This window comes from Equus przewalskii, chromosome X (genome assembly GCF_037783145.1).
Source record: "Equus przewalskii isolate Varuska chromosome X, EquPr2, whole genome shotgun sequence".
Classification (NCBI taxonomy): domain Eukaryota; kingdom Metazoa; phylum Chordata; class Mammalia; order Perissodactyla; family Equidae; genus Equus; species Equus przewalskii.
The window spans coordinates 16,983,254-17,008,577 of NC_091863.1; the positions used below are offsets into that span (position 1 = coordinate 16,983,254).

Sequence of the window (25,324 nt, forward strand, 5' to 3'; positions counted from 1 at the left end):
CTCTAGTCCCTTAAGAAAGACCAACAATTCTTCAAGGAACTATAAGTAACTTTGACCTGAGTCTGGGAGGTATATGGTGGAAGGTATATGGTGTGGGAGATAAGATAGGAGATATAGGTAGGGAGGGTCTGGGTTATGAAGGGCCATTCTAAAAAGTTTTCATTTTACCTATAGATAACAGGTCTGTGCAAAATGGATCACACTAGGGTTACACTAAAGATGGGGAGACCAGTTAAGAGGGGAGTTGGAATAATTCATGTTAGAAGTGATAAAGATCTAAACTAAACTAGTGATAAGAGGAATGAAGGGGCCAGATTCACGGAATCTTTTGGAGTGGAGTTCTCAGACCTCAGCATTTAATTGAATGTGAGGCTGGAGGGAGAAGGAAGAGTTTAGGATGACTCTCAACCTATGCGATTGGTTATTGTTTGAGAAAGAAGCAAGCGTGGAGGAAATATGATCGTTGGCCTGCCTGCCTGCTACGATTACAATGGCAGAAATGTTGTTTAGAGAAGAAATTATTTCTTCTGTTTGCTTCTTTTTATGCATAGAGCTCACAAAAATATTGACTGTTAGGAGAGTTGTGCTTTGGGACCGTTAAGAAGTCAGATGCCCGCTGTGGTCCACCTTGCACATCTATGTATAAGTTTGTTATGTCTCCTGACTTTGAGATGAGCTTAGAGAACATACTTTCTGTTTACTCTGTAATTCCCTACAGCCTCGTTCAGTATTAATTCCCAAAAACCTGGCACTCTGTGTTGTTGAGAGATCAGTATCCTGGTACATCTAATACCCTGTATGATCATGGCCAAGACAGATGGGGAGTCACGTACTGTTGCCAGCAAACGAGACCTACCATCTGTTCGCATAGTCACATGCTCAAATCCTTACCTTATCTCATTATTACATCCATAAGATAATAAAGAGAAGGAACCAGTGTCCTATTGGATCAAGGCTACTGATTTATTTGAAATAAAGATAAGATAGGCAGGATATTTTGTGATATAGAGGGAATGTATGAGAATTAATCTTAAGTACATAAATTTAGAGAGGGGTCAGAGAAACGGAAACTACTGATATGAACAGACAGATGCCTGACAGTATGGGAATGGAGCAGGTATGTAGAAAAAGTTACACTGATGTCCTTGAAAAGAGTGGCTTAGTAGGGTCTGAGTAAAGAGAACTTCAGATAATGAGCATCATAAAAATATCCATATCCTTTGACCATTTACTTCCGTCTCTGGGGCTCTAGCTTAAGGAAATACTTCCAAATATAGAAAAAATAGTATTCATCAAGCTCTTTATCCTAACATTATTTATTATTGTGAAGAATTGGAAACAACCACGACATATAATTGAAGAATGGTTAAATCATGGGGTTGTCATTCATGAAACATTATGCATGCATTAAAAGTGATGATTATGAAAACTAATTTCATAACTAGGGAAATGATACTGGGAATTAATGAATTTAGAAAGTGATCCAAGCAGCATGGTTTGACTCTCCTCTTTAGTTATTAAAGGAGGCTTAAAAGTGAAATCCCTCTGTTGTGCGTGAAAATAAATTCCAATTAAATTAAAACATGAAATCATAAAAGACCTTGAAAGAAAAAAAAACAGGATTCTGTTTATATGAGCACAGAATAAGGAAGACATAAGCATAAAACTAATGACAGAAACCATGAATGTTGATAGATTTGACTACATACAATTTTTCGTATATCAAAAACTGAAAATAAAAGGCAAAAAAACTTGGGAATACATCTGTGACGTGTTACAGAGGACTGATAATTGATATTTGAAGTGATCTTAGATCAATAAGAAAAAGATGAATGAATAGGAAAAAAAATAGACAAGTCATGAGTAGGCTACTCATAAAAGATCTATCAGCGGTCAAAAGTAGAGGCAAAGTTCAGCTTTAATAATGATCAAAGAAATATAAAACAATGGGATGCTTTTATATTCCTCTCAAATTGCAGATTTGAATAAAATGAGCTTGCCCAAGGTTATGGAAGGGTCGACTTTTGGTGAGCAGTTTAATAGATATCAAAGTCCTTTAAATTTTGTGTAATAATAGCATTTGCTACCCTCTCTGTGAGGCAGAATGTTAAACATTGGACAAGAGTTATCTCCTGTAATCCTCAAAATTACATGTAAATGTGGTTATTTCCATTTTAATGATGAGGAAATTGAAGTGTTAGGGGAATAATCTAAACTTCCTCGAGGTCCCTTAGCTAGTAGATGGAGCCAGAACGTCAAACCCAAGTGATATGTCTCCAGAGCCTGAACCAACCACGTTTGTCTAAGAATTTATCCTCCGAAATATTTGGGTATATGTGTTCAAATATGTTTATCACAGTATTTATAAGAGCAGAAACCTTTAAAACAATTGGTTGTCCAATGATCTATTCCATAGAACATAATGCGGCTATTAAAAATCATGTTGAATCAGACAGTACTAATGGGAAAATGTTTGTGATACTGTTAGTGAAAGGAGCAGGTTTCAAAACCATGTTTTAATAAAAATACAATTTTTTAAAATATGTGTACATGAAAAGATGAAGGACATGCGTTAAACAATGAGAATTGTTTTGTGTTTTGGGACAAGGATTATAGGCTTCTATTTTCCTTTGAGTTTTCCAGCTTTAAATATATTTTATACTGAATTTAAAATAATAATTAATATAAGAAAGAAGGAATTTCTCCCAGAAGAATACCTTTAGGATCCCAACTCCTGGACTGTAAGAAATAAATGCTCAGTATGTAAATGGTATTAATGATGCCTGGTGTGTTTCACTTAGCCTAATTTATAGAATCTCTTTAACAGATATAACTTGGGAGCAATTATTTGTCTTATGAGAAGATTCTTGGATATCTAAAACAAATTTACTGTGCAGCCCTTACAATAGCAAACTTCCCTCGTGTATGCAATGATATATGTATGTACAACATCTTAGGAGCATGAGATTGCAAGACACCTCCCACTTCTTGATAGGCTATTAGCATGTCTGTATGTTCCATATGCCTTACTTTCTGCCTTAAATTTCAATTTTAATATAATATTTATGTATCAGTTTGATACTATTTTTCTGACCAATATGCTGGACAAACTGATGGGATAGAAGAAATGGAGGGCATGGTGTTCCCACACTGATAAGGCACTTTATTACACTGCCTTTAATTATCATCCCTCATATAACTTGAGAATACTAAAATGAAACTCATTGATTGAGGCTGGGGATATCCTGTATTACTCACATAAGTACTTGGAACCTTGCAATAACAATTCAGAGGAAGGACTAGGAATTATAACAAGAATTTCCAAATCAGGCTTCCAGCCCTTGAGGGTAGATCAGCTGCTGACTCCTTCACTGTCACTCCACATTCCCTGGCGCTTTGCCAGGCTCCCTAATTCTTTCCCATGGTGCAGACTTCAGGAAGCTAAAGTTTCAACTTTTTAACCTGGCGTTTCCTGTTCTCTTTAGATTAGTGTTGTGCTTAGTTCAAAAACTGCCTAGTTCAAAAAACTGACTGATGTTTTTACTTTTATTATGATAGAAATGGAGAAGTGAACCATTGGTATTCATATACTTTTAGTTTACAGAACATTCAGCTTGGAAGTTTAAGCTTTAATACAGAGTGAACATCGTGGTCTTTTGGTGCCCAAGTGTGTAATTATCATTGTGTCTGTGAACAGGTTCCTGGTATAAATTTACCGGTCAACCAACTGACCTATTTCTTCGCTGCAGTCCTCATTAGTGGTGTTGTACATGAAATTGGACATGGGATAGCAGCTATTAGGTAATGATATTTACCTTTTTCTTTCTACTACATGCAAAGAAGCTTTTCATTTAACAGAGTTTATTACTAAAATCTGCTACATTTGATACTTTTTCTTCCTGTGGATATTGCCCAGTGCATATCCACCATCATTATTTTAAAGTACTTTCTCTTTTACAGAGGAGATTAATATATTGATGAATATGCTCAATTAACCATGTGCATATCTGTAATCTGGGTCTTTCTATCCTTTGCCCTTTGCCAATATGGTTATATTCTCATGGTACTTCTAGATTTTCATCCAATCCTGAAACCTACTCTTTGTCTTTATCATTGAGTCAGAATGATAACCATTGCACTCAAAGCCCACCCACCTGCTTTTTTAGTACTTTCTTTGGCTTATCAGCTGAAATACTTTCCTGCTTCTACTCATGGCCTCTGCTGGCTAGAGCAAGAACACTGAAAACTCTGAGTTTGTTAACAAATATCATAGCCTATCTAGAAACCCAAGTAGAAGAAGACAAGCGAGGATGAGACCTGGGACTTGCTTCGAGTGTCATGCCCTGTTCTTGTCTTGCATACCCAAATGTATGTAATTATACCTGAGCATCATAAAGGCTTCTAAACTTACAAAATTGTGATGGGGGAGAGGGTGAGTCACAACTCCCTTTCATTCCCACTGATAATTATGCCATAATGAACACACATACTGATGGGAATATGTTTTATCCTTTGGGTGTGTGGACCAGGTAAAAGGTTTTAGAGGAGAAGATTTAATCACTTCTTATTACTTTCCACTTGCTTATGAACAAGAGTCTATTGACTGGCAATAAACCCTCATCTTGACAGAGCATATACTGTTAAACAGGTGGCCATGTAGTGGTTTAAGTGGGTGGCTACTTTTTAAATTTTTTTTAATCTCTTTCACCTTTGTTTCCACGCTTTTAGCGTTGCAGCCTTTAGGGTTTTACATGTAAAAGCATTGTTATTAACAGTTTAATATTTCACAGTGTGCTTGTGAAACAATGTAATTTTTTAATAAAATCCCAACTGCTAAGAAAAAGTGAATTTTACAGGCTTACATGTTTAGTACTAAGTGACAGCACAGTATATTTAGGTGATGCTTTTTTTTAGAGTAGCTGTTTGGTTTTATGAAGCTATTAAGTGTAATTTGATTTTTCGAGAATGAATTGATAAAAAAGAATTCTCTTAAGGACAATCTGAGCATTATGCATTTTTAAATGTACTTATTTTAACATTAATTCAACAGGAATACACTTAAACAAACCTCCACCTTTATAATAGCTAAGACAAATATAAACATTTAGATAATTTACTTAAATTATATTTTCTACGTGTCCTTCTCTGAAAATAATTGAGTAAACCATAAAAATATTTTTCATTTAGTTTCTCATAGAAATATTAACCATTTATTTCTCTGTGTGACTAATTTCAAGTTATCTGCTCATCGTATGGGTTCCTAAAAATTTTGAAGTTGTCTGTTTCAGAATGTCCTGTTTTACAAAATGCGCTTTCACAGACAACCAAATCTGTACACTATTGTAAAATTATGATGAGAGAGAGAGAGAGATATATATCATATATATAGGTGTAATTTTTTTGACTGTCCAGAGAGACTTGCTTTTCAGCAAGAATTTGAATTACAGTGGGAAGGGGGCCAGCCCGGTGGCGCAGCGGTTAAGTTCGCACGTTCTGCTTCTCGGCGGCCCAGGGTTCGCAGGTTTGGATCCTGGGTGAGACATGGCACCACTTGGCATGCCATGCTGTGGTAGGCCATATAAAGTAGAAGAAGATGGGCACGATGTTAGCTCAGGGCCAAGCTTCCTCAGCAAAAAGAGGAGAACTGGAAGTAGTTAGCTCAGGGTTAATCTTCCTCAAAAAAAAAATGAAATGAATTACAGTGGGAAGTTTTAAGATTACATACATTATTAACTTGACAAATGCAATACTAGTATTAAATTCCTTTTTCTTATGTGATTTCTTAGGGAACAAGTACGATTTAATGGCTTTGGGATTTTTCTCTTCATTATTTATCCTGGAGCATTTGTTGATCTGTTCACCACTCATTTGCAACTTATATCACCAGTCCAGCAGCTAAGGATATTTTGTGCAGGTAACAGACTTAAATTTCTTTATTCATCTGTGTGTTGTTAGTGGTTTGATGGAAAGTACTCACATCACAAATGAAAACATATCATCATTTGGTTGATAAATTCAACTTATAAGATTCTCAGTTAAAAGTTTAGAGCAAAATAATTGACATTCCAGTTTCTTCATTAAAAACAACTGAAAACAACATAATTTTTAAATGATTGCTTTTAAAAGCAATCTTTTTGTGTGGTATATTAAAAGCATAACATACCACACAAATGTGAACAGTAAATATGACTAAAGCATTAAATTAGACACAAGGGGCCAGTTAATAATCATAAGGAGTATAAAGCACAATGAAAATGTAATCGTTGTGAATCTTACTATATCAAGTAACAAACCATCAAAACAAATGGAAAAAGTAGAAGGAGAAAACCAAATTGCAATAAAAGAGGTTCGTCTCATCTCTCAACAAGTAGCAAATAAGTATGAAAAAGTCAGATCATCAAAGCTCTAATTAGTAAGGTAAAAGTCAATAGACATGTCAAACTCTATGCCATGACAATTTCTTTTCAAGTGCCCATGAAACTTAAAAAAATTGACCAGGGGCCAGCCCCGTGGCTAACTGGTTAAGTTCGAGCTCTCTCCTTCGGCGGCCAGTTCAAATCCAGGGTGTGGACATGGCACCGCTCATCAAGCCATGTTGAGGCGGCATCCCACATGCCACAACTAGAAGGACCCACAACTAAAAATACACAGTTATGTACTGGGTGGTCTTTGGGAGAAAAAGGAAAAATAAAATCTTTTAAAAAAAGGATTGACCAACATGACTGACAGACAATAATGTACAACTGAAATTTCACAAGATTGTAACCTATCATTAACTCAATAAAAAATAATAAAAAAAAGATTGACCAATTTAATTCAAAACGATAATTGCTGTATATTTAAATGATAATGAAATAATGTGCAAAGTTTTGCTAAAAGGAAAATTCACTGCCTTAGGCAGTTTTTATGAAAAAAGAAATGAAAGTAAACCAGTTAAGCATTCAACTGAATAAGTGAGAAAAGAACTATAAAATAGCTTAATGATGTAATTAGTAAGGATATAGGCAGAATAAATTAGAAAAAAGAAAAATATAAATAAGTCCAAGAGTTAGTTCTTGGACCAAAAAAAGATTAAACAATGGGAGAAAGTGTCTGTAAACACTAATTCTTTAGCAGTCAGATTGGAGAATGACAACTCATACAAGAAAATTGGAACAGTTATAAGTGTTCTTTGTTCATCTCTGCAAAAAAAAAATTTTTAAACCTGGATCATTCTGAAAAAAATAAATAAATAGCCTGAGTTAACCCCAGAAGAGAGAGAAAAAAATCTAAATAGTCTAATTACAATGGGAGAAATTAAGAAAGTAATGAAGAACGCCCCTGAAAGTTTCATGGGTGGAATTCTTTCAGATCTTGAAGAGAAAGATTTTCCTTTTAATTCCAATTTAGTATAAACTTTCTAGATTGCACAGAGAAGAAAACTAAGATTTTTTTTTTAAAGCCAGTATAACACTGATACAACATCCTGTAAAGCACAAAAAAACCCTCTACAGACACATGGTGGACTTAAACAATGCAAGGATGGTTCAACATTAGGAAATCCATTTTACTGTTGTTTACATTATGTACCATTAGGGAAAAAAATCTTCATCTCAACAGATATTGAAACGGCTATTTAACAAAATTCAACATCTATTAATAGCTAAAACCCAAAAATCCTTAGTAAAAGTAGAAATAGCTGGATACTTCCTGATGGTATGACACTTAGAAGCTATTAAAGGACAAGACAAGCAGTCCCACCGTCAGCTATCACTGATAGTGTTAAGTGGTCTGTAAATGTGGGTCATTGCAATTAAATGAGAGGAAAAACAGAAGCATAAATATTAGAAAGGAGTAAGCCTTTTTTTTCTGATACTGTTATATGCCTGGGGAGGGAGGCAAGAAAATCAACGGAAATGAAATAATAGAACACCAGTGAAGAGCCCGGTTACCAAGTTAATGTTCAAAAACCAACAGCTTGCTAGGCAGGACGGGAAGGCGGGAGGGGTAGTGCGTACACGAGGGCGTGGGCGTGAGCGTGGGCACGCACTCGAGGTGGCGCCGGGAAGCGCATGCGCCGGGCGCACCCAGAAGCCCCCTCGCCTTCTGGGCTTTTCGCCTCAACCGCCCACGCCTTCCTCGTGGCCCTCGCGCTTTCCTCCCTCAGCCTTTCTTTTCCGCGGCCTTCCAGTCACACACCCGCTGCCCCGCGGCCAAAGTCTCTGCAGAGCTCGCTGCCATGGCCTCAGAGGAAGCTCTCTACATCTCCACAGAAAACTCGGAGATGCCTGCAGATATCGTGGAGCTGCACAGCCTCCCTGTGGAGACCGCGGAGATGGGAACCGTCGAGTACGAGGATATCAGCGGCGATTGGTTCCACGGCGGCCACCACCATCCGCCCCTGATCGCGCTGCAGCCGCTCATTATCAACAACCCGAACCAAGGTGACCAGGAAATGGTTATGGTGCAGACACAGGAGGAAGTGGTGGACTACTACGAGTCAGACAACCTTGAGAATCCGGTGATCAACCCAGTCGACGACGACGACTACTACCAGCAGGCCTTGGCTTCCTTGGCAACCTCCGCGTCGTCGTCGGCCTACAGCTACCGCAAGAAGCGCAGGAGCCGGGGCAAGAAGCCCGGCCATAAGAAGAGCTACACCAGCAGTGAGGCCAGGGCGGGAAGCGGCAGCGCCCCTGAGACCGGCAGGAAGAAGTGGGAGCAGAAGCAGGTGCACATCAAAACCCTGGAGGGAGAGTTCTCCGTCACCATGTGGTGCCCGAGCAGTGAAAGGGACAATGAGACAGAAGGACAGACGGAGGAGAACTCACCTCCCGATTACTCAGAGTACGTGACAGGGAAGAAACTTCCTCCTGAAGGAATACCTGGCGTTGACCTCTCAGATCCCAAACAACCGGCAGAATTTACTGGAATGAAGCCAAGAAAAAAGAAAGAAGGTACTCCAAAAACAGTAGCTTGCCCTCATAAAGGCTGCGAAAAGATGTTCAGGGATAACTCTGCCATGAGGAAACATCTGCAAATCCACGGTCCCAGAGTCCACGTATGTGCAGAATGTGGCAAAGCTTTTCTTGAGTGCTCAAAACTGAAACGACATCAACTGGTGCATACTGGAGAGAAGCCCTTTCAGTGCACATTTGAAGGCTGCGGAAAACGCTTTTCCCTGGATTTCAATTTGCGTACACATGTCCGAATCCATACTGGAGACAGGCCCTACGTGTGCCCCTTCGATGCTTGTAATAAGAAGTTTGCTCAGTCAACTAACCTGAAATCTCATATCATAACCCATGCTAAAAACAAAAGCAGCCAGTAAAAAGAGAAGACCCTTCTCAAACTCAGGAAGCATCTTTCAGGAGTGTGACTGAAAATAATAATGCCTCTCTCTTGTATGTTGTTTCTAGGAAAGAATTTTAAAAATGATTCCTACACAACTAAGGGTCTTGTTTTGATAGAATAGTAGAAATTTGAAAAGTAAAAAAAGTAATCCTTTGTATAACATTGTTAAGATGCTCTATCTTGTTCTATAATACCGTTTGAAAAACATGTTTTTGTACAGTTTGGTCCCAACAGGAGGATAATTCATGAACCTCACATCAAAAGACAGTTCTTCATACAGCTGTGCCAAAAGTGGGACTTCTTTTCACATTCTTTTAAATATGAAGTTCACTTACTGCTTACAATTTTTAAAAGTTCTCTATTTTCCAAATGTTCATGTTTATACTTTTAGGAATATGTTTAGTAACTCTATGGTGTTTTGGAAGTTGATAACTTTGCTTACAGATGTTCTTTAAAAGAATGAACAGTTATAAAAAATGTTTAAATATAAAAACAAAGTGAACAGTTACATGCATGCGTAAGGTATTTTCCTGTTTAAAAAAGTTATAGAGGTTTTGTTTGCTATCTTAATTTTGGTTGTATTTTTTTATATTAAGTTTCTGCATAACTATCTTTTAGCTGCGTTGAATTATGTAGTATTGAATAATAGATGTGACTTAATAGTATTAGTCAATTTAAACCTGTTTTAATCATTTTCTTTCCCCCAAATACTGCCAGGTACTGTTGTTTAGTGTGATTTCTTTGCCTGTCAGAGAGTGGTGTTCAGTTGTAGGATATATTGTGTATATATTGACTTTTTAATGATCGATATGTACATCTTGTGTAGTAAAGCAAAAATAAAATTCGTGTTCTAAAGAAATAAAGAAAAAAAACTTGTCTGTATAAATACCATAGCTAGAAAATAGAGAAGATGGGGAGGGTGCCACTGGCATGTGGTGAGTAGAGACCAGGGATGGTGCTAAACATCCTACAATGCACAAGACAGTCCCCCACGGCAAAGAATTATCTAGCCCAAAATGTGAATAATGTCACTTGAGAACCCCTGCTCTAGAGAAAGTAAAAGTTGTAACAAAGATTCTTTTGGTGTACTTACAAACAAATTATTAATGGACGAGAGGTTGTTTAAGTAGAGGAAATGTGTGTGTTCCACCACACTCATTGCCACTTAGCCATCATGGGCAAATCTGGAATCTAGAGGGGTGATCTGGTACCAGCTATATGCCTGACAAGAGATGGAGGCTGCCCAGAGAGTCAAGGAATCAGTGCTGCTGTGTGACCACCCCCCCCCCCCCGCCCCATTCTTTTGATGGGAATAGTCATGGTTGTGTGGTGGTATCATCCTGATAAAGGAGAGAGAGTAAGCGTGCAGGCATGTAGGCAATCCTGAGGAGTTGCGGGGAAAGCTGAGTTAAAAATGAACTTATAAATGAAAAAGCAAAATTAGTTTCTGATAAATAGTTTGATAACATTGGTGCTTTTAAAAATCTCTCTGTATATAGAACAGAAAAGATTGTTTGCCTAATACATCCTAGACTAGACTTGCTCTAGACATTTCTGGAATTTAACAACTTACAACACACAAAAAAAAGTGGAGGAAGTCTTACAATGTGAATATGGTTCATGGAACACCTGTTAGCTAGGTATCTGGCTGCTTTAATAGCTAAAAGTAACAATGGGTTAAACTCTCATAAAACATTCCAAAATGTAAGTAGTTCAGCGCTGATATGATAATTCTTTGATTTGGGGGACTCTGGCTCTTTCTGATTGTTAGCTCTACTATTCCCAGCCTGCAGCTTCTATGTCATGGGCTCAGATTAGCTCCATCATAGCTACATTCCAGCCAGTAGGAGGGGGATATCCACATCACTTCCACTCACATCCTGTTGGCCGAAACACAGTTGTATGGCCATACTCAGCCTCCTGAGTCTGGGAAATGTCTTTAGGTTACATTTCTGTAATTATAGAGCATTGGTTCTCAACCACTGATACTATCGCCCTCCTGGGGAGGTTTGGAATGTGTGGGGTGGGGAACATTCTTTGGTTGTCTCTGACTGGAGAGCACTAATGGCATTTAGTGGATGGAGCCAGGAATTCTAAATGTCCTGTAGTGTAAGAGACAGACCTGCACAACTAAGAATCACACTGCTCAGAGTGCTAGTAGTGCCCCCACCCTGCCCCGTGAGAAAAACTAGTAGAAGAAGGAAAGGATAGGTGTCGGGGGAGGGGTTATCTAGTGGTGTGCTAGTGAATGTTTAACTCCTGGCTCTGGTGGGGAGGATGGGGAGCTCTGATATGTAGCATATGCTGGTTTCTGTTGTAAATACTACCACCATGGCCAATTTCAAGGTGCCAACCTGAAGTCCCTGAAGGAGGAATTGGGAAGAGAGGCACATAGTCAGCTGTGACAAGCAGGTAGGAGCAGGCTCCAGCACACCACTGGGTTCACCTAACCATCTCTGTATATATGGTGGAGGTGGTGATAGTCTGTGACATGATGTAAGATACATACTCTATTTGGTCCACCAATACTACTCTCCATAATAGTTTAATTCTTAAAGCAATCCCTTTTTCCAAGTACCATTTGGATTTCCATACCCCAGTTCAGCAAGAGTGTTTTTTATTTCATCTTAACTTTTATTTCAATAGCTCTGAAGTTCCTTTAAAAGATCACAAGTATGTTTAAATTAATATTGTATACATTTTCTGAAAAGAAGGTATAGTAAGTAGAAGATATTAATTGTATTCATGTTATATATATATATCTTAGAGGTATATATATAATAGAATATAGATGCTATTAGTGTTAAGTCATATTAGCATGTAGTCTTCCTATTCTGGTATTAACATGCTCATTTTAGATTTCAATATTGGAAATGGAAGAGGCCCCTAACTGAACGTCTGTCTGCTGCACTAAGTAAGATCTATCTGCCTGACAGCTTCTTCTGGTTACTTTACTAATTTATCAGAATGCCCAGGTATTATAAAGTCCAAATACCTAAATCATTCCTGCCCCTGATTGAGCTTATTTCTTTTTTTCTGTCTTTTCAGGTATCTGGCATAATTTCGTCCTTGCACTCCTGGGTATTTTAGCTCTTGTTCTGCTCCCTGTAATTCTCTTGCCATTTTACTACACTGGAGTCGGGGTGCTTATCACTGAAGTTGCTGAGGTAAATAATGGATTACTTGGGGCATTCTGTCGCCAGATTTTGTGATGTAGCACATAGCATTTTATGTCAGGAACTTTTATTCAAGTTGTCCTCCTTGAAGAAATTACTGTAATCCTTTCAAATTGAACAAATAGTTTTGTGAAATACATTGGCTTTTTTTTTTTACTTTTTATTAAGATTATGATAGTTTACAACCTTGTGAAATTTCAGTTGTACATTATTGTTTGTCAGTCATGTTGTAGGTGCACCACTTCACCCTTTGTGCCCACCCCCTATCCCCCCTTTCTCCTGGTAACCACTAATCTGTTCTCTTTGTCTACATGTTTAATTTCCACATATGAGTGGAGTCATACACAGATTGTCTCTCTCTATCTGGCTTATTTCACTTAACATAATACCTTCAAGGTCCATCCATGTTGTTTGTGAATGGGACAGTCTTATCCTTTTCTATGGCTGAGTAGTATTCCATTGTGTGTATATATATATATATATATACCATATCTTCTTTATCCGATCATCAGTTGATGGGCACTTAGGTTGCTTCCACATCTTGACTATTGTAAATAATGCTGCAGTGAACATAGGGGTGCATGGGACTTTTGGAATTGCTGTTTTCAAGTTCTTTGGATAGATACCCAGTAGTGGGATGGCTGGGTCATGAGGTATTTCTATTTTTAATTTTTTGAGAAATCTCCATACTGTTTTCCACAGTGGCTGCACCAATTTGCATTCCCAGCAGCAGGGTATGAGGGTTCCTTTTTCTCCACAAACTCTCCAACATTTGTCACTTTTTGTTTTGGTTATTTTTGCCATTCTAACAGGTGTAAAGTGATATCTTAGTGTAGTTTTGATTTGCATTTCCCTGATGATTAGTGATGATGAGCATCTTTTCATGTGTCTACTGGCCATCCATATATCTTCTTTGGAGAAATGTCAAAATACATTGGCTTTTTAAATTATTTCTGTTCTGAATTACAAAGATAGTACCAAGATTTTCTACCTGTAGTTTGTTGATAAAATGCATCATTTACCTTTACTGTTTATTTTTATAACTCTGCTGTTGAGTCAAATGTCTTTACTCCTAAGAAGTCAGAAAGATGAAAGCTAGGCTAGCCAGCCAGAACATTTTGTGGGAGTTTAAGTTAATGTCTTCAACTCTGTATTTCACTCCCTTAAACAGTAACTACTATGATGACATCGTCTTCTATTCAGACTTTGGGAAGAGGAAAATTACCTTTCTGAGCAACTGGCTCACATATTTCCTGTGCTGACAGTATCGTCTACATATTTGGGACTGTGTTTAGATAAGGACTTGTCTTATAATTTTATCCACTGAGCATATAGGAAAACGAAGGCATTCTGATGACTACTTTCACAAAAATTTTAATTAGCAGTTTGGGAAAACTTTGTTGTTTTAATCGTAACAGTTGGTGAGTGAGTTTTTTTCAGTTGTGAAAAATTCAAAATCTTGGAGAAGTAGGAAAAGTAACTATAAGTGTTGGGTTTTATTTTAATTTTCTAGGTCTGTACACCTTGGATTCAAAGCTGGATTATCTACATTATTCAAAATATTCTACTTAATTAACTCGGTGTCTTTAGCTATTGTTTGCTCAGATTAATTTTAGCTTGTCTTGACACATTACCTGATTTGATTTTTCCCTCTTCTCAAGGACTCACCTGCCATTGGACCCAGAGGCCTTTTTGTGGGAGACCTTGTCACCCATCTACAGGATTGTCCTGTTACTAACGTGCAGGATTGGAATGAATGTCTAGATACCATCGCCTATGAGCCCCAAATTGGTTACTGTATAAGTGCGTCAACTTTACAGCAGTTGAGCTTCCCAGTTAGAGGTGTGTATGTTTCCTCAGTATAACACAATGCTTCAAGTGGCAGTACTTGCCATTCCCCAATTCTTAGACCATGTCTGTAGATTTATTTGGTTCTAATTTCTTTAAAACAAATCGGTAAAGTAATGATAGGCCCAAACTAGTAAACATTCTTCTTGATAAGTTGGATACTAATATGTATGTTTCCTTTATTATATATTGCTGTTAAACTTCTTACTAATTTCATAATATCATATTTGATTTTCAGGACTCTAGTTATCTAATTCTTTCTGCATTCAAAAAAACTTGTGTTAAGTCAGCATTCAAGCTCAACCATAACCAATTAACTAAGTTCCACTAATTAAATACCCCTGTGCTATATGGATAGTGGCATGTCCAAAGCTATTTGGGGTAGAGTTGTTTTATGTGGCAGGCATCCAGAGGAAGTCATCTTGGCATCTGAAAATATCCCCTGAAGTCAGATCTGTTGTTCTGTGTAGCAGGTGACAGGGTGATGCAAGCTTATTCTCAGAAGCTGCTAAATTTATTTTGAGTTCTTTCAGCTCTGAAAAATCAGCCTCTCTACTCTTTATACAAAATCATGGGGGGCCAAATTATTGAAAGTGTTGGAAAATACAAATTATGCTCACAGACTGTATCTTTAATTCAAGAAATGCCCTGGATACTTGTCCACATCTCTTGGGGTTAGAAAATGCAATTAATAATCAAGAATAACTTTACTAAAGTACTGTGTGCAACAATGGCAAAGTAGTAAGAACTAATCTTTAAAACTTTTTTCAAGTGTAATCTTCTATGTGTAACCCATTTTTAAGAACTTTGTTTATTGTAAATGTTTTTCAAACATACATAAAAGTCAAGAAAGTAGTGTAAATGAAACCTTATGCGTCCTTCTCCCAGCTTCAGGAATTATCAACATTTTGCCAATTTTTTCATCAAATCAGCCCACTTTTGGAGGAAGTATTTTAAAGCACATCCCAGGCTTCCTATCATTTCGTCCATAAACTTCAGCATGTCTTTAATAGATGATGATTTTTTAAACATGACCACAGTATTGTTATCACATCTAACAAAATTAACAATAATTCTTAGTATCTAGTTGATATTCACTTTTCCTTAACTGTTCTTCAAATAGTTGGTTTGTTTAAGTTGAATGGTATGTCTTTTAAGTGTCTTTTAACTGGTAACAATTCCTCCTGACTTTTTCTTTTGAAATAACATTTGTTTGTTGAAGAAACTGAGTCATTTGTTTTGTCGAATTTCCTATATTCTGGATTTGTCTGGTTATATCTTATCCTCATCATGTCATTAACATGTTCAGATGTCCCCCAAATTTTCTATAAACAGTAATTAGATCTAGAGGCTTGATTAGATTCAGGATCCATTTTGGGGGGGTGCAAAAATCCTTCATAGATAGCACTTAGTACTTTCTATTGCATCATGTCAGGAAGCGCACAATGTGTGGTCCTCTCCCTTGTGGTGATAAACGTTGTTCATTCTTTAAGATTGAAAGACCTATAAATTTTTCCTATTCTCAAGAGCCATTTAGCGTCTTCCAAAACTTTTCAGATGACAGGTTAGTATGTAACCCACAATGTGTTCTTCTGTAAGAGAAATAATCCATTATTTTACACTACTTAAGTCCTTTATCATTTTCCTCCAGTTTCTCTAAGTTTGGTACAATCTGTATTGAATTACAAAAGCCAAAATGACACAGTAATCAAATAAAATTTTCTCCAGTAGGACTGTTTTATTTAGGATATCTGCATCTCAGGTGTTTAAGATTTTGTCCTTTTCCTGTCAGACAAATTGGAAATGAAAATTTTCCCTGATATACTCTGAAACTGTTTCCTTATTAACTTTTTGAGTATTTCACTATTATGGGTCATATGCTGTATTTTGGAGGTATTTGTTGAAAAACGTAAAGCAGATATTACTCTTTCTACACTAATAGAAAATCAGTCCCAAAATAATAATTCTTCAATATCTATTTCATCTCCTTAGGAGCGACTGTATTAGGACACATGTTGATTTTGCATGGTGACTTTATCTGATAAACCCGTACCTCCATTTAACCATTTCTAAATGGAGTGCATATACTTAGCCAGTTTATAGGAATTTAATGACTGGAAATATAACTTAAAATATATGCTAGATTAATTTTAATGGCAGGCTTGACCACTGGGGCTGTGGACATTTAAGAAAGCTGGGGATTGATAGTATTTTACATGTATCTAGGTACCTTTGTTATCCTTCATTATGAATAGAGGGGAAAGATATAGCTAAATATGATAATACAAAGTGGCCAACAATCCAAAATTGATTCAATTTAGAGTGGAATTCAATATACATAATTAAAATTCTAAGAATTTATACCACTTCAAAACAATAAAGTCACCTTGGAAAGATCTGACCCTGGAAGTGCCCATAAGCTGTCCCAACCAATCATTTCTGGCCTTAATTTCTACCTTGACTCTCCCAGGTGTATTATTAAATCTTTAAAGATATTCCCTAAGATATTAATTAATTAAGCAGACTAGATGTTCTCCTTAAAATAATAACAGGTAGATTTCTGGCAAATTAGAAAACTGTGGTTAATCTACCTGAAATGACTGTACATTTTATTAAATTGTTAGGACCTGCCTTTTTCTTGTTAATCCTTTCCTTTTTGACTTTTAAACATTAAAATGTTAAACTACAACAAATGTCACCAACAAAGCCAAGGCTGGTTTACTTCCACCTCTGCCCTTGGTGCATGGGGCAAGCCTTAGGAGCTTGTCCCATACTCTCCTTGGAAATTGAATGGCCTTTCCAAGAAGCCCCAAAATGGACACTGGGTGAAGTCTTAGAGCCCTTTGCACCTGGAATAGACCTCTGGTCTCATTCTGGGTCAGAACTGAAAACAACTTTTCCCCCATTCATATTCAAGCCTCTGCTTTTAGCATTGCTGGATGTCCATATGCCACTTAGTGATTTGAATGGAACTAAAAGTTACAGACAAGAACTAGTCTGGCTCTTTTGGGGGGGACTATTTTCCTAACAAGTAGCTTGCATCCCCTCTTTAGTTTGAGGGGACAATCTTCATTTCATATACTATACATAAAACTATTTAGCTTTTTTCCTTTTTTGTTTCCTTAAAGCATTGTTTTGAGTAATAAAAACTGTACTCAAGAAGTCCAGCATTTGAACGACATTTTAAGGAGCATGAGATTGAATACTAAAGGCAGCTTCTCCCTAAAATGAACCTGTGAGCCCAGCTTCAGGTATCTCCCTTGAACAGCCTATATTCCTGTTCAAAAGAGGTGAGGGTCTATGCCCTTAACTGCCTGGCAAAGGGAATATTATCCTGTCTTCTATATTTCTAACTGAAGTGAGGAAAGAACTTTCCCTACCTGGTTTAAGATAATAAAAGGAAAACTCTGGGAATCTTTTCCACATATTTTGAGTACCCGGATTGTTTTTATGCCCAACTCTTCTCTGTTTGGAAAAAAGTCTCTGTTTTCTCATTGTGAACATCAACTTATGATCCAAAGTTTCTTTGCTATCCTAAATTGAAGAGAGAGAGAGTGTTTGTGTGTGTGTAATTTTTTAACTGCTTGTTACTGGATGATGCTGGTATAAAGTCTACTGTAGAACTAAGAATAAATAGGCTTGCCTCCCTGTGTTGGAGCTCTAGCTACATTTGTATGTGTATTAAGCCAGGGGAAGAAAATTATTCAGTTCATTTTAGTGATATAGAAAGTAGTGGGGACTGTGAACTATAGATTGAAAAAGTTTCTTCCTACTAGCCTTATTCCAAAATCACCTCTGGTCTAGACCGTCTTTTGAAGACTAGACTCTTTCTATGACTAGACTGTTTCTATGCACTCTTAGGGTGCATTCAGAATATGCAGTTTCTCCCTGTAGTGGAATTGTGAAACTGATCTGGTCTTAATTTTCCTAATTGTCTCCAAATCTGGGGAGATTTAAGGGACAATTCTCATCTCCCAGAGTTAAATTGAACCCATGAACGCCTCTGGGACCGCCTGTTGCAGCCTTGAATGCTCTTTCCAAAGTAGAATTGGATTGGCCTCTCATGCTTGATAGCAGTGTACTAATGTGAAAATTTTCTGTGGCGTCCCCATCTTACATATTAAGAATTGTATCACAGAAATTGGTTAAGTGACTTGTCTTTTAATGTGACCCAGTAGAAAAGATTCTAAAATAAAAAAAAATTTTTTTGAGGAAAATTAGCCCTGAGCTAACATCTGCTGCTAATCCTCCTCTTTTTCTGAGGAAGACTGGCCCTGAGCTAACATCCGTGCCCATCTTCCTCTCCTTTATATGTGGGACGCCTACCACAGCATGGCTTGCCAAGTGGTGCCATGTCCGCACCCAGGATCCGAACTGGTGAACCCCGGGCCGCTGAAACGGAACATGCGAGTAAACTTGATATTTCTCTGTTTATCAATTAAAAAAAAATGTTGTAGCTTTAAAATTTTTTTTTCCTTTTTTTCCTCAAAGCCCCCCAGTACATAGTTGTATATTCTCCGTTGTGTGTCCTTCTAGTTGTGGCATGCGGGATGCTGCCTCACTGTGGTTTAATGAGCAGTGCCATGTCCACACCCAGGATTCGAACCAACGAAACACTGGGCAGCCTGCAGCGGAGCACACGAACTTAACCACTCTGCCATGGGGCCAGCACCTAAAATATTTTTTATATCAAGTTTACTTCTTACATGGTAACAAAATATTTAGCTCTTCATTGGAAAATTCTGTATGTCAAAAGGTACTTAATCTTGTCAGGGCAGCCACAGTCATGGATTTATGTTTTGGTTGGAATAATCACCATAGGAAGAAGCTGTAACCCTGAGGTCACAAATTGGTGGTAGCCTAGAGGCCAAATCCAGCCTCAGCAGATGTATTTTGTTTGTCTTGCACAGTGTTTTTAAAAATTTTAAATGACTGCCAATATTTAAAATTCAAGAGGTTTCACATGAGGGTCCAGATTTCTGGTTCCTCTTATAAAAAAATGGATGATCTCTTGAATCTGGGCCCCAAGTTAAGTGGCCTGCCTGCTAACCCCTTAGAACAGGGTATATATTTTCTAATTCATCACAGTCCCCACCACTTCCTATTCTTTCCAAACGCTATCCATTACATTCATTTGGTACCTGCTTGCCCCTTTAATCATTTGCATTACCAGATATGCTGTATCAACAGTGATAACAAATTCTTGACTTTCAATTCTGTATTGTATACAGTCCTCCAAGAAAAGTTAGTGATCAAGCACCAGATGTAAACTTTTAAAAATAGTTACAGATATAAAGGCAAGTGGCATAGAACATCATTTCCATATTCAGTATATATTGAGTAATCCACTGTATGTAAGAGACTGAGAAAACTTTCCCTCAGGGAGTTCACAGTCTAATCAAGAAACAGACTATGCCCATGTTATTACAGTACAAGGTTAAATGTAAGTGATGACAGGAAATATTGGGAGTTGTGAAAGTTGATGGCAGTCAGTCGTGACTGAGATGAGGACAGGTTTCATACAGCAGCTCCTGAGATGGGCCTCAACAGTGAGTTTCATTTCAGGAGGCCAAGATAGAAATCAATCTGAGGACCACAGATTAGAAGGTGGTCAGGGAACTGCTAGTAATTTCATTCAGCAAAAGAAGAGTATGAGATACGGTGATTTTTAAAAAGTGGAAATCTTTACGTTTTAGGCTATGGAGTTTAGACTTTATTTGGGAGCAGTGCTGAGTCTGGAAATTTTGGATTAGAAGCACTACATTCTCAGAGTTCTACACTGGAGGGTTAATTTGAAGCATTTAGTATGTAGGAGAGGTTTGCATATGAGAGCTAGGTGATAAACAAGATGCAATAGGACTGTTCAAGTGGGTCAGGTGAGGAGGAATTAGTGTCGACACTCAGGTGGGAATACATAAGGAGAAAAATAATGGGGAGGTAAAAATTAGTGAGTCTTGACAACGGATCAGGGAGAACACTGAGGGTTTTAGCCTGGATTGATTAAAAAAAAATCTTAAACAACTTTTTACTTTATACTTTATGATTAGGGCTGACCAGTGATTATAGGCACGGGTTTGTCTGTGCCATTAGATGTTTACAGTTTGTTTTCATATTTTAAATATTACTCGTCACCCAAAATTTAAATATCCATTCAGTTACGATAAGAAAACAAAACGGGACTGCCTGGTGGTGCAGTCATTACGTTCACGCGCTCCACTTCGGCAGCCAGGGGTTCACCGGTTCAGATCCCAGGTGTGGACCTATGCACCACTTATCAGGCCATGCTGTGGTGGCAGGCATCCCACATATAAAATAGAGGGAGATGGGCACAGATGTTAGTTCAGGGCCAATCTCCCTCAGCAAAAAGAAGAGGATTGGCGGCATATGTTAGCTCAGGGCTAATCTTCCTTGGAAAAAAAAATAATAAAATAATTATTTTAAAAAAGAAAGAAAAAAAACAAAACTACGCATACAACTAGCCATTGCAGAGGAGAAGTGGCTGTATCTGTTAGTTTGCTTCCTCTCTGTTTCGTTCTTGACTTTTTGTTGGCCTGGGAGAGAGAGGAGCAGTGCGTGGCTAGGGAGATCCAGTCTAACCAATACAAGATGTCTTCCTCAAATAATGTAGTAAAAAAAAAGATTTAAAAACAAACAGACCACCTTTGGCTGAAATACAAAATCCTTATAAAATCACGTTGCATATCAACTAACATTTTCATGCTAGTGACCCTGAAGACACTCTTATAATAAAAGTTGTTTGTGGTACTAGAAATCATAGATAACTTTACTCTTGATTGAGTCTGTCTTCTTCACCATATGTGAGTATGGTAGTGTGTATATGTATAAGATTTTAAGTTTAATTGGTCCTTGCCACACATCAATTTATGCTTCATGGGTTTGATGTGCTGTAAAAAGGAAACCTTCCAAAATAAATACATGAAAATCATTTTTTGTCCCACCTGTATCAGTGATTAAGCTTCCTTATTCTGCCCTAGATACAAGTGAAGCTGTCTACCAAAGAACTTGAAAAAAATAAGTGAATAATAGGAATAAACAGTTGCCCTGTTTCTGTTGTCTTCCAAAAATGGTAACTGGATTACTGGTATGCAGGCAAATATGTGCACATCTGTGGGGTGAAATTGGGCCGTCCTGGTCCTATGGGGAAAGCCCCAAGGTAAGCCTGGAGGTGGGATAGATATTTGATATAATAGGGCTGTCCTTAGGGCTTTAGGGATGAGAGTCTTAGGCACCCTCTGGCCCACTCTGCAAACACCACAGCACAGGAGCTAAGTAGTGATATTGGATCAGCGGCATTAGGGCATCTAATAGTGGCTCATTAAATATTTTTGCTTGACCAGCTGAGACCCTGGAACTCCAGCTTTATAGTTGGTAAGTTTATGTGAAGACAACTAACCTAGGGTAATTGCTGCTGCTTGATTTCAAATTGGACGTATCTCTTTTTGTAATGTAAATCAAACTCTGCAGCAAGTAGCCAGCAAGCTGAACACTCAATTATACAGTTGTTTCCTAATTCATATGCATTTTACTTACTTTTTTGGTCTTGAAAGCAAAATTTTGATTACAAATGTACTTCAATATAATGGATTCTTTTTTTGATGATGGGTTCTAATAAACTATTTCTCTTTAGCATACAAACGGCTAGATGGTTCGACTGAATGCTGTAACAATCACAGCCTTACAGATGTGTGCTTTTCCTACAGAAATAATTTTAATAAGCGTTTGGTAAGTTGTCCCTGAAGCAGTCTTGCTTGTCTGATATAATTATTGCAAAGTAAGCGTATACACACATAGAACTAAAATGGAACCTGTGAAAACTTCTCCCTGTTGTATCATTTCACATGTCACATTTCATCTGAGAATCTTTAAAAATTTGTAATGGTAATATCTTATTTGGCCGAAATGGAATACTTAAATCCAATTTATAATAGGTGCACATAAATGGCATTTCTTCTATATGAACTTTGTTCCTAATATGCTAGGTGATATGGAAGATTTTGAGGGAATGTACTTGGTGTTCTTCTTGTTAATAATCCGTTTTAGTATTGACTAATTAATATTTTATTCATAGCATACATGTCTACCTGCTCGGAAAGCAGTTGAAGCCACTCAAGTTTGTAGAACCAATAAAGATTGTAAAAAAAGCTCAAGTTCAAGTTTCTGTATAATTCCTTCTTTGGAAACTCATACTCGCTTAATAAAAGTGAAGCACCCGCCTCAAATCGATATGTTGTACGTAGGACATCCACTACATCTTCACTATACAGGTAGGTATTATTGTGGTAGACCCTCAGAAAATCATTAAGATAGCATATATTTTCAGTGGTAGAAATTTATATATTTTTAATATATAATATATAAAAATATAAATAAATTTGATCACTTTTCAAAGTCTTGTTAACTTGTTCTTAGGCATTAAATGAAATTTAGGCTGTAGAGAAATAATCCAATTTATAGCAAGAGGGAATCCCATGTCTGCCTATGAAGAGTAATACATTTTTCCTTCACCACTGTTTATGCCCAAGTCACATAGATGATCTCTCAGATATTCTCTGAGAGTTTTTTAAATTTATCCAAGCTTCCAAAACAGTGCGAAGAGCAGCGTACCCCAAACAATGCCAGGAATCATGGTAATAGAATTATAAAGTAATTTGTGCATGACACATGAATTTTATCTGAATATAATTTCAAAACCAGGCCAGCATGATTGTTTTAACAGTGGCAACATGATTGGACTAAATATGTAGTTTCTTATGGCTGAAGATCATATAGTCTAACTCATTTTTATGTACAAAATCTTTTTATGTTTCTTTTTTTATAACAGCTTTGTTGAAATATAATTCACATACCAGATAATTCACCATTTTAAAGTGTAAAATTCAGTAGTTTTTAATATATTCTTAGTTGTGCAGCCATGACTACAGTCTAGTTCCAGAATATTTTCATCACCCCAAAAAGAAACCCCATAGCCATTAAGCAGTCACTCTGCATTTCTCCTCAACACCCCTCAGCCCTTGGCAGCCGCTAATATACTTTCTGCTTCTATAAATTTGCTTGTTCTTTACATTTCATGTAAATGGAATATTTTGTGACTGGCATCTTTCACTTAGCATGTTTTCAAGATTCCTCCATCTTGTAGCACAGGTCAGTGCATCTCTCCTTTTTATGGCTGAATGATATTCCGTTGCATGGACATAACACTTTTTCTTAATTCATTCATCAGTTGATGGACATGTGAGTTTTATGTTATTCTTGTTTTTTGTCTTTTTTTTTAAAGATTGGCACATGAGCTAACATCTGTTGCCAATCGTCTTTCTTTTTCCTTCTTCTTCTCCCTGAAGCCCCCCCAGTACACAGTTGTATGTTCTAGTTGTAGGTCCTTCTGGTTATGCTATATGGGACGCCGCCTCAGCATGGCTTGATGAGTGGTGCCATGTTCGCACCCGGAATCCGAACCTGCAAAACCCTGGGCCGCCAAGGTGTAGCACTCGAACTTAACCACTCGGCCACGAGGCTGGCCCCTATGTTACTCTTTAAAAGACTTTCTCATTGCTTCGTAGTCATATCCTCAGATACAACCTGGATCATTCTTATTTATTAGTTTGACACTAAGTGACTCTAGAGTGCAAATACTAAATGTATCCTCAACAAATGAAGAAATGTCCCCTTTTAGGGTAATTCAGAAATGTGTATTGTGGGTTCTATCTAATTACAGGAGAGTTTTTAAGTGTTTTGAACAAAAACAGGATTATGGATTCCAGAGAGTAGAAGAGACCTTAAAAATTCTCTAGTATTGGGGCCAGCCTGGTGGCCAAGTGGTTAAGTTCACGCGCTCCGCTTCAGCAGCCCAGGGTTTTGCCAGTTTGAATCCTGGCTGCAGACATGGCACTGCTCATCAAGCCATGCTGAGGTGGCATGCCACATTACACAACCAGAAGGACCTACAACTAGAATATACAACTATGTACTGGGGGGCTTTGGGGAGAAGAAGAAGAAAAAAAAAGATTGGCCACAGATGTTAGCTCAGGTGCTAGTCTTTAAAAAGAAAAAAAGAATTGAGAACTTTAAACAAAATTCTCTAGTCTTAATCCTTGTTTTAGCACTGAAGAAAAAACAAGACCAGAAAGAGGTTAAGTGGCATATAATACTTGGAGTGAACATGATTTTAAGGTTATACCCCTTTGCAAGGGTAAGGACTCCTGTGATGTAAATTCTAGTATATTTTTTTAAGTTGGTCTCTGTATTTGGTAATCATGCTTGGTATATAGTCAGTTTTATCTTAGTCTCACCTCAAAATATAAGTACACACTGGGACGTGAATTTCTGTATTCCACTATTTGTATTAGATGTTCTAGAATAATCAGTTGTTTTCATATGTGGGGCATATAGCCTGCCTACATATATTTGGGAAGGGTTTTCTCAACCAGTTTAATAGGCTACTCCAATTTTCAAGCGTATGGTAAAATTCATAATGCTATTGCTTATCTGTATGAATAATATTCATTATTTCTTATTTTTCTTTTTTAGTGAGTATCACTAGTTTTATCCCACGTTTCAACTTTCTAAGCATAGATCTGCCTGTGGTTGTGGAGACATTTGTCAAGTATCCTTTCTGGTGTTGAAAAATGTGTTAAAAGTATATTACTTGGAACTTGATCAGTCTTACCTTAGATAGAGCGTGCCTAGACTTTACAAGTATCAATTAATTGCCAGCAACTGAAAAACAGACTCTAAAGTTTAAAAGATCAGATTGTACCTAGGAGGGAAGAAGTCAGAGGAGAGAGATTGATCAGGAAGGGAGAAAGGTTAAGATGTGGCAGGGAAGAAACCCAAAATACAAACTGAGTTGGATTTACAGAACTAAACTCTTTTAGTAATTTTATAAAGGATGAAAGCTTCAGCTACTAGTGAGGCGATGAATTCCACCCCTTCTGAGCCTGTTATCTCTG

At 37.4% G+C, this 25,324-nt stretch overlaps 1 protein-coding gene across 6 annotated transcripts in view; it reads left to right on the top strand.

Annotated features, from left to right (window-relative positions):
* MBTPS2 (membrane bound transcription factor peptidase, site 2) overlaps positions 1–25,324 on the top strand; it is a 42,264-nt gene that overhangs the window by 6,525 nt on the left and 10,415 nt on the right. For 3 of the 6 annotated variants that reach the window (XR_011535695.1, XM_070603421.1, XM_070603423.1), the window contains exons 4-10: positions 3,698–3,801; positions 5,787–5,914; positions 12,382–12,500; positions 14,171–14,351; positions 22,006–22,100; positions 22,447–22,642; positions 24,903–24,978. Coding sequence is in view for 5 of the 6 variants with exons in the window: in XM_070603421.1 (XP_070459522.1) it covers positions 3,698–3,801; positions 5,787–5,914; positions 12,382–12,500; positions 14,171–14,351; positions 22,006–22,100; positions 22,447–22,642; positions 24,903–24,978 (899 nt within the window). In the remaining variant the exon portion in view is untranslated. Of the gene's footprint in view, positions 1–3,697; positions 3,802–5,786; positions 5,915–8,170; positions 10,176–12,381; positions 12,501–14,170; positions 14,352–22,005; positions 22,101–22,446; positions 22,643–24,902; positions 24,979–25,324 lie in introns of those variants that run through there. The other 3 variants (XM_070603422.1, XM_070603420.1, XM_070603424.1) reach the window with 3 other exon arrangements.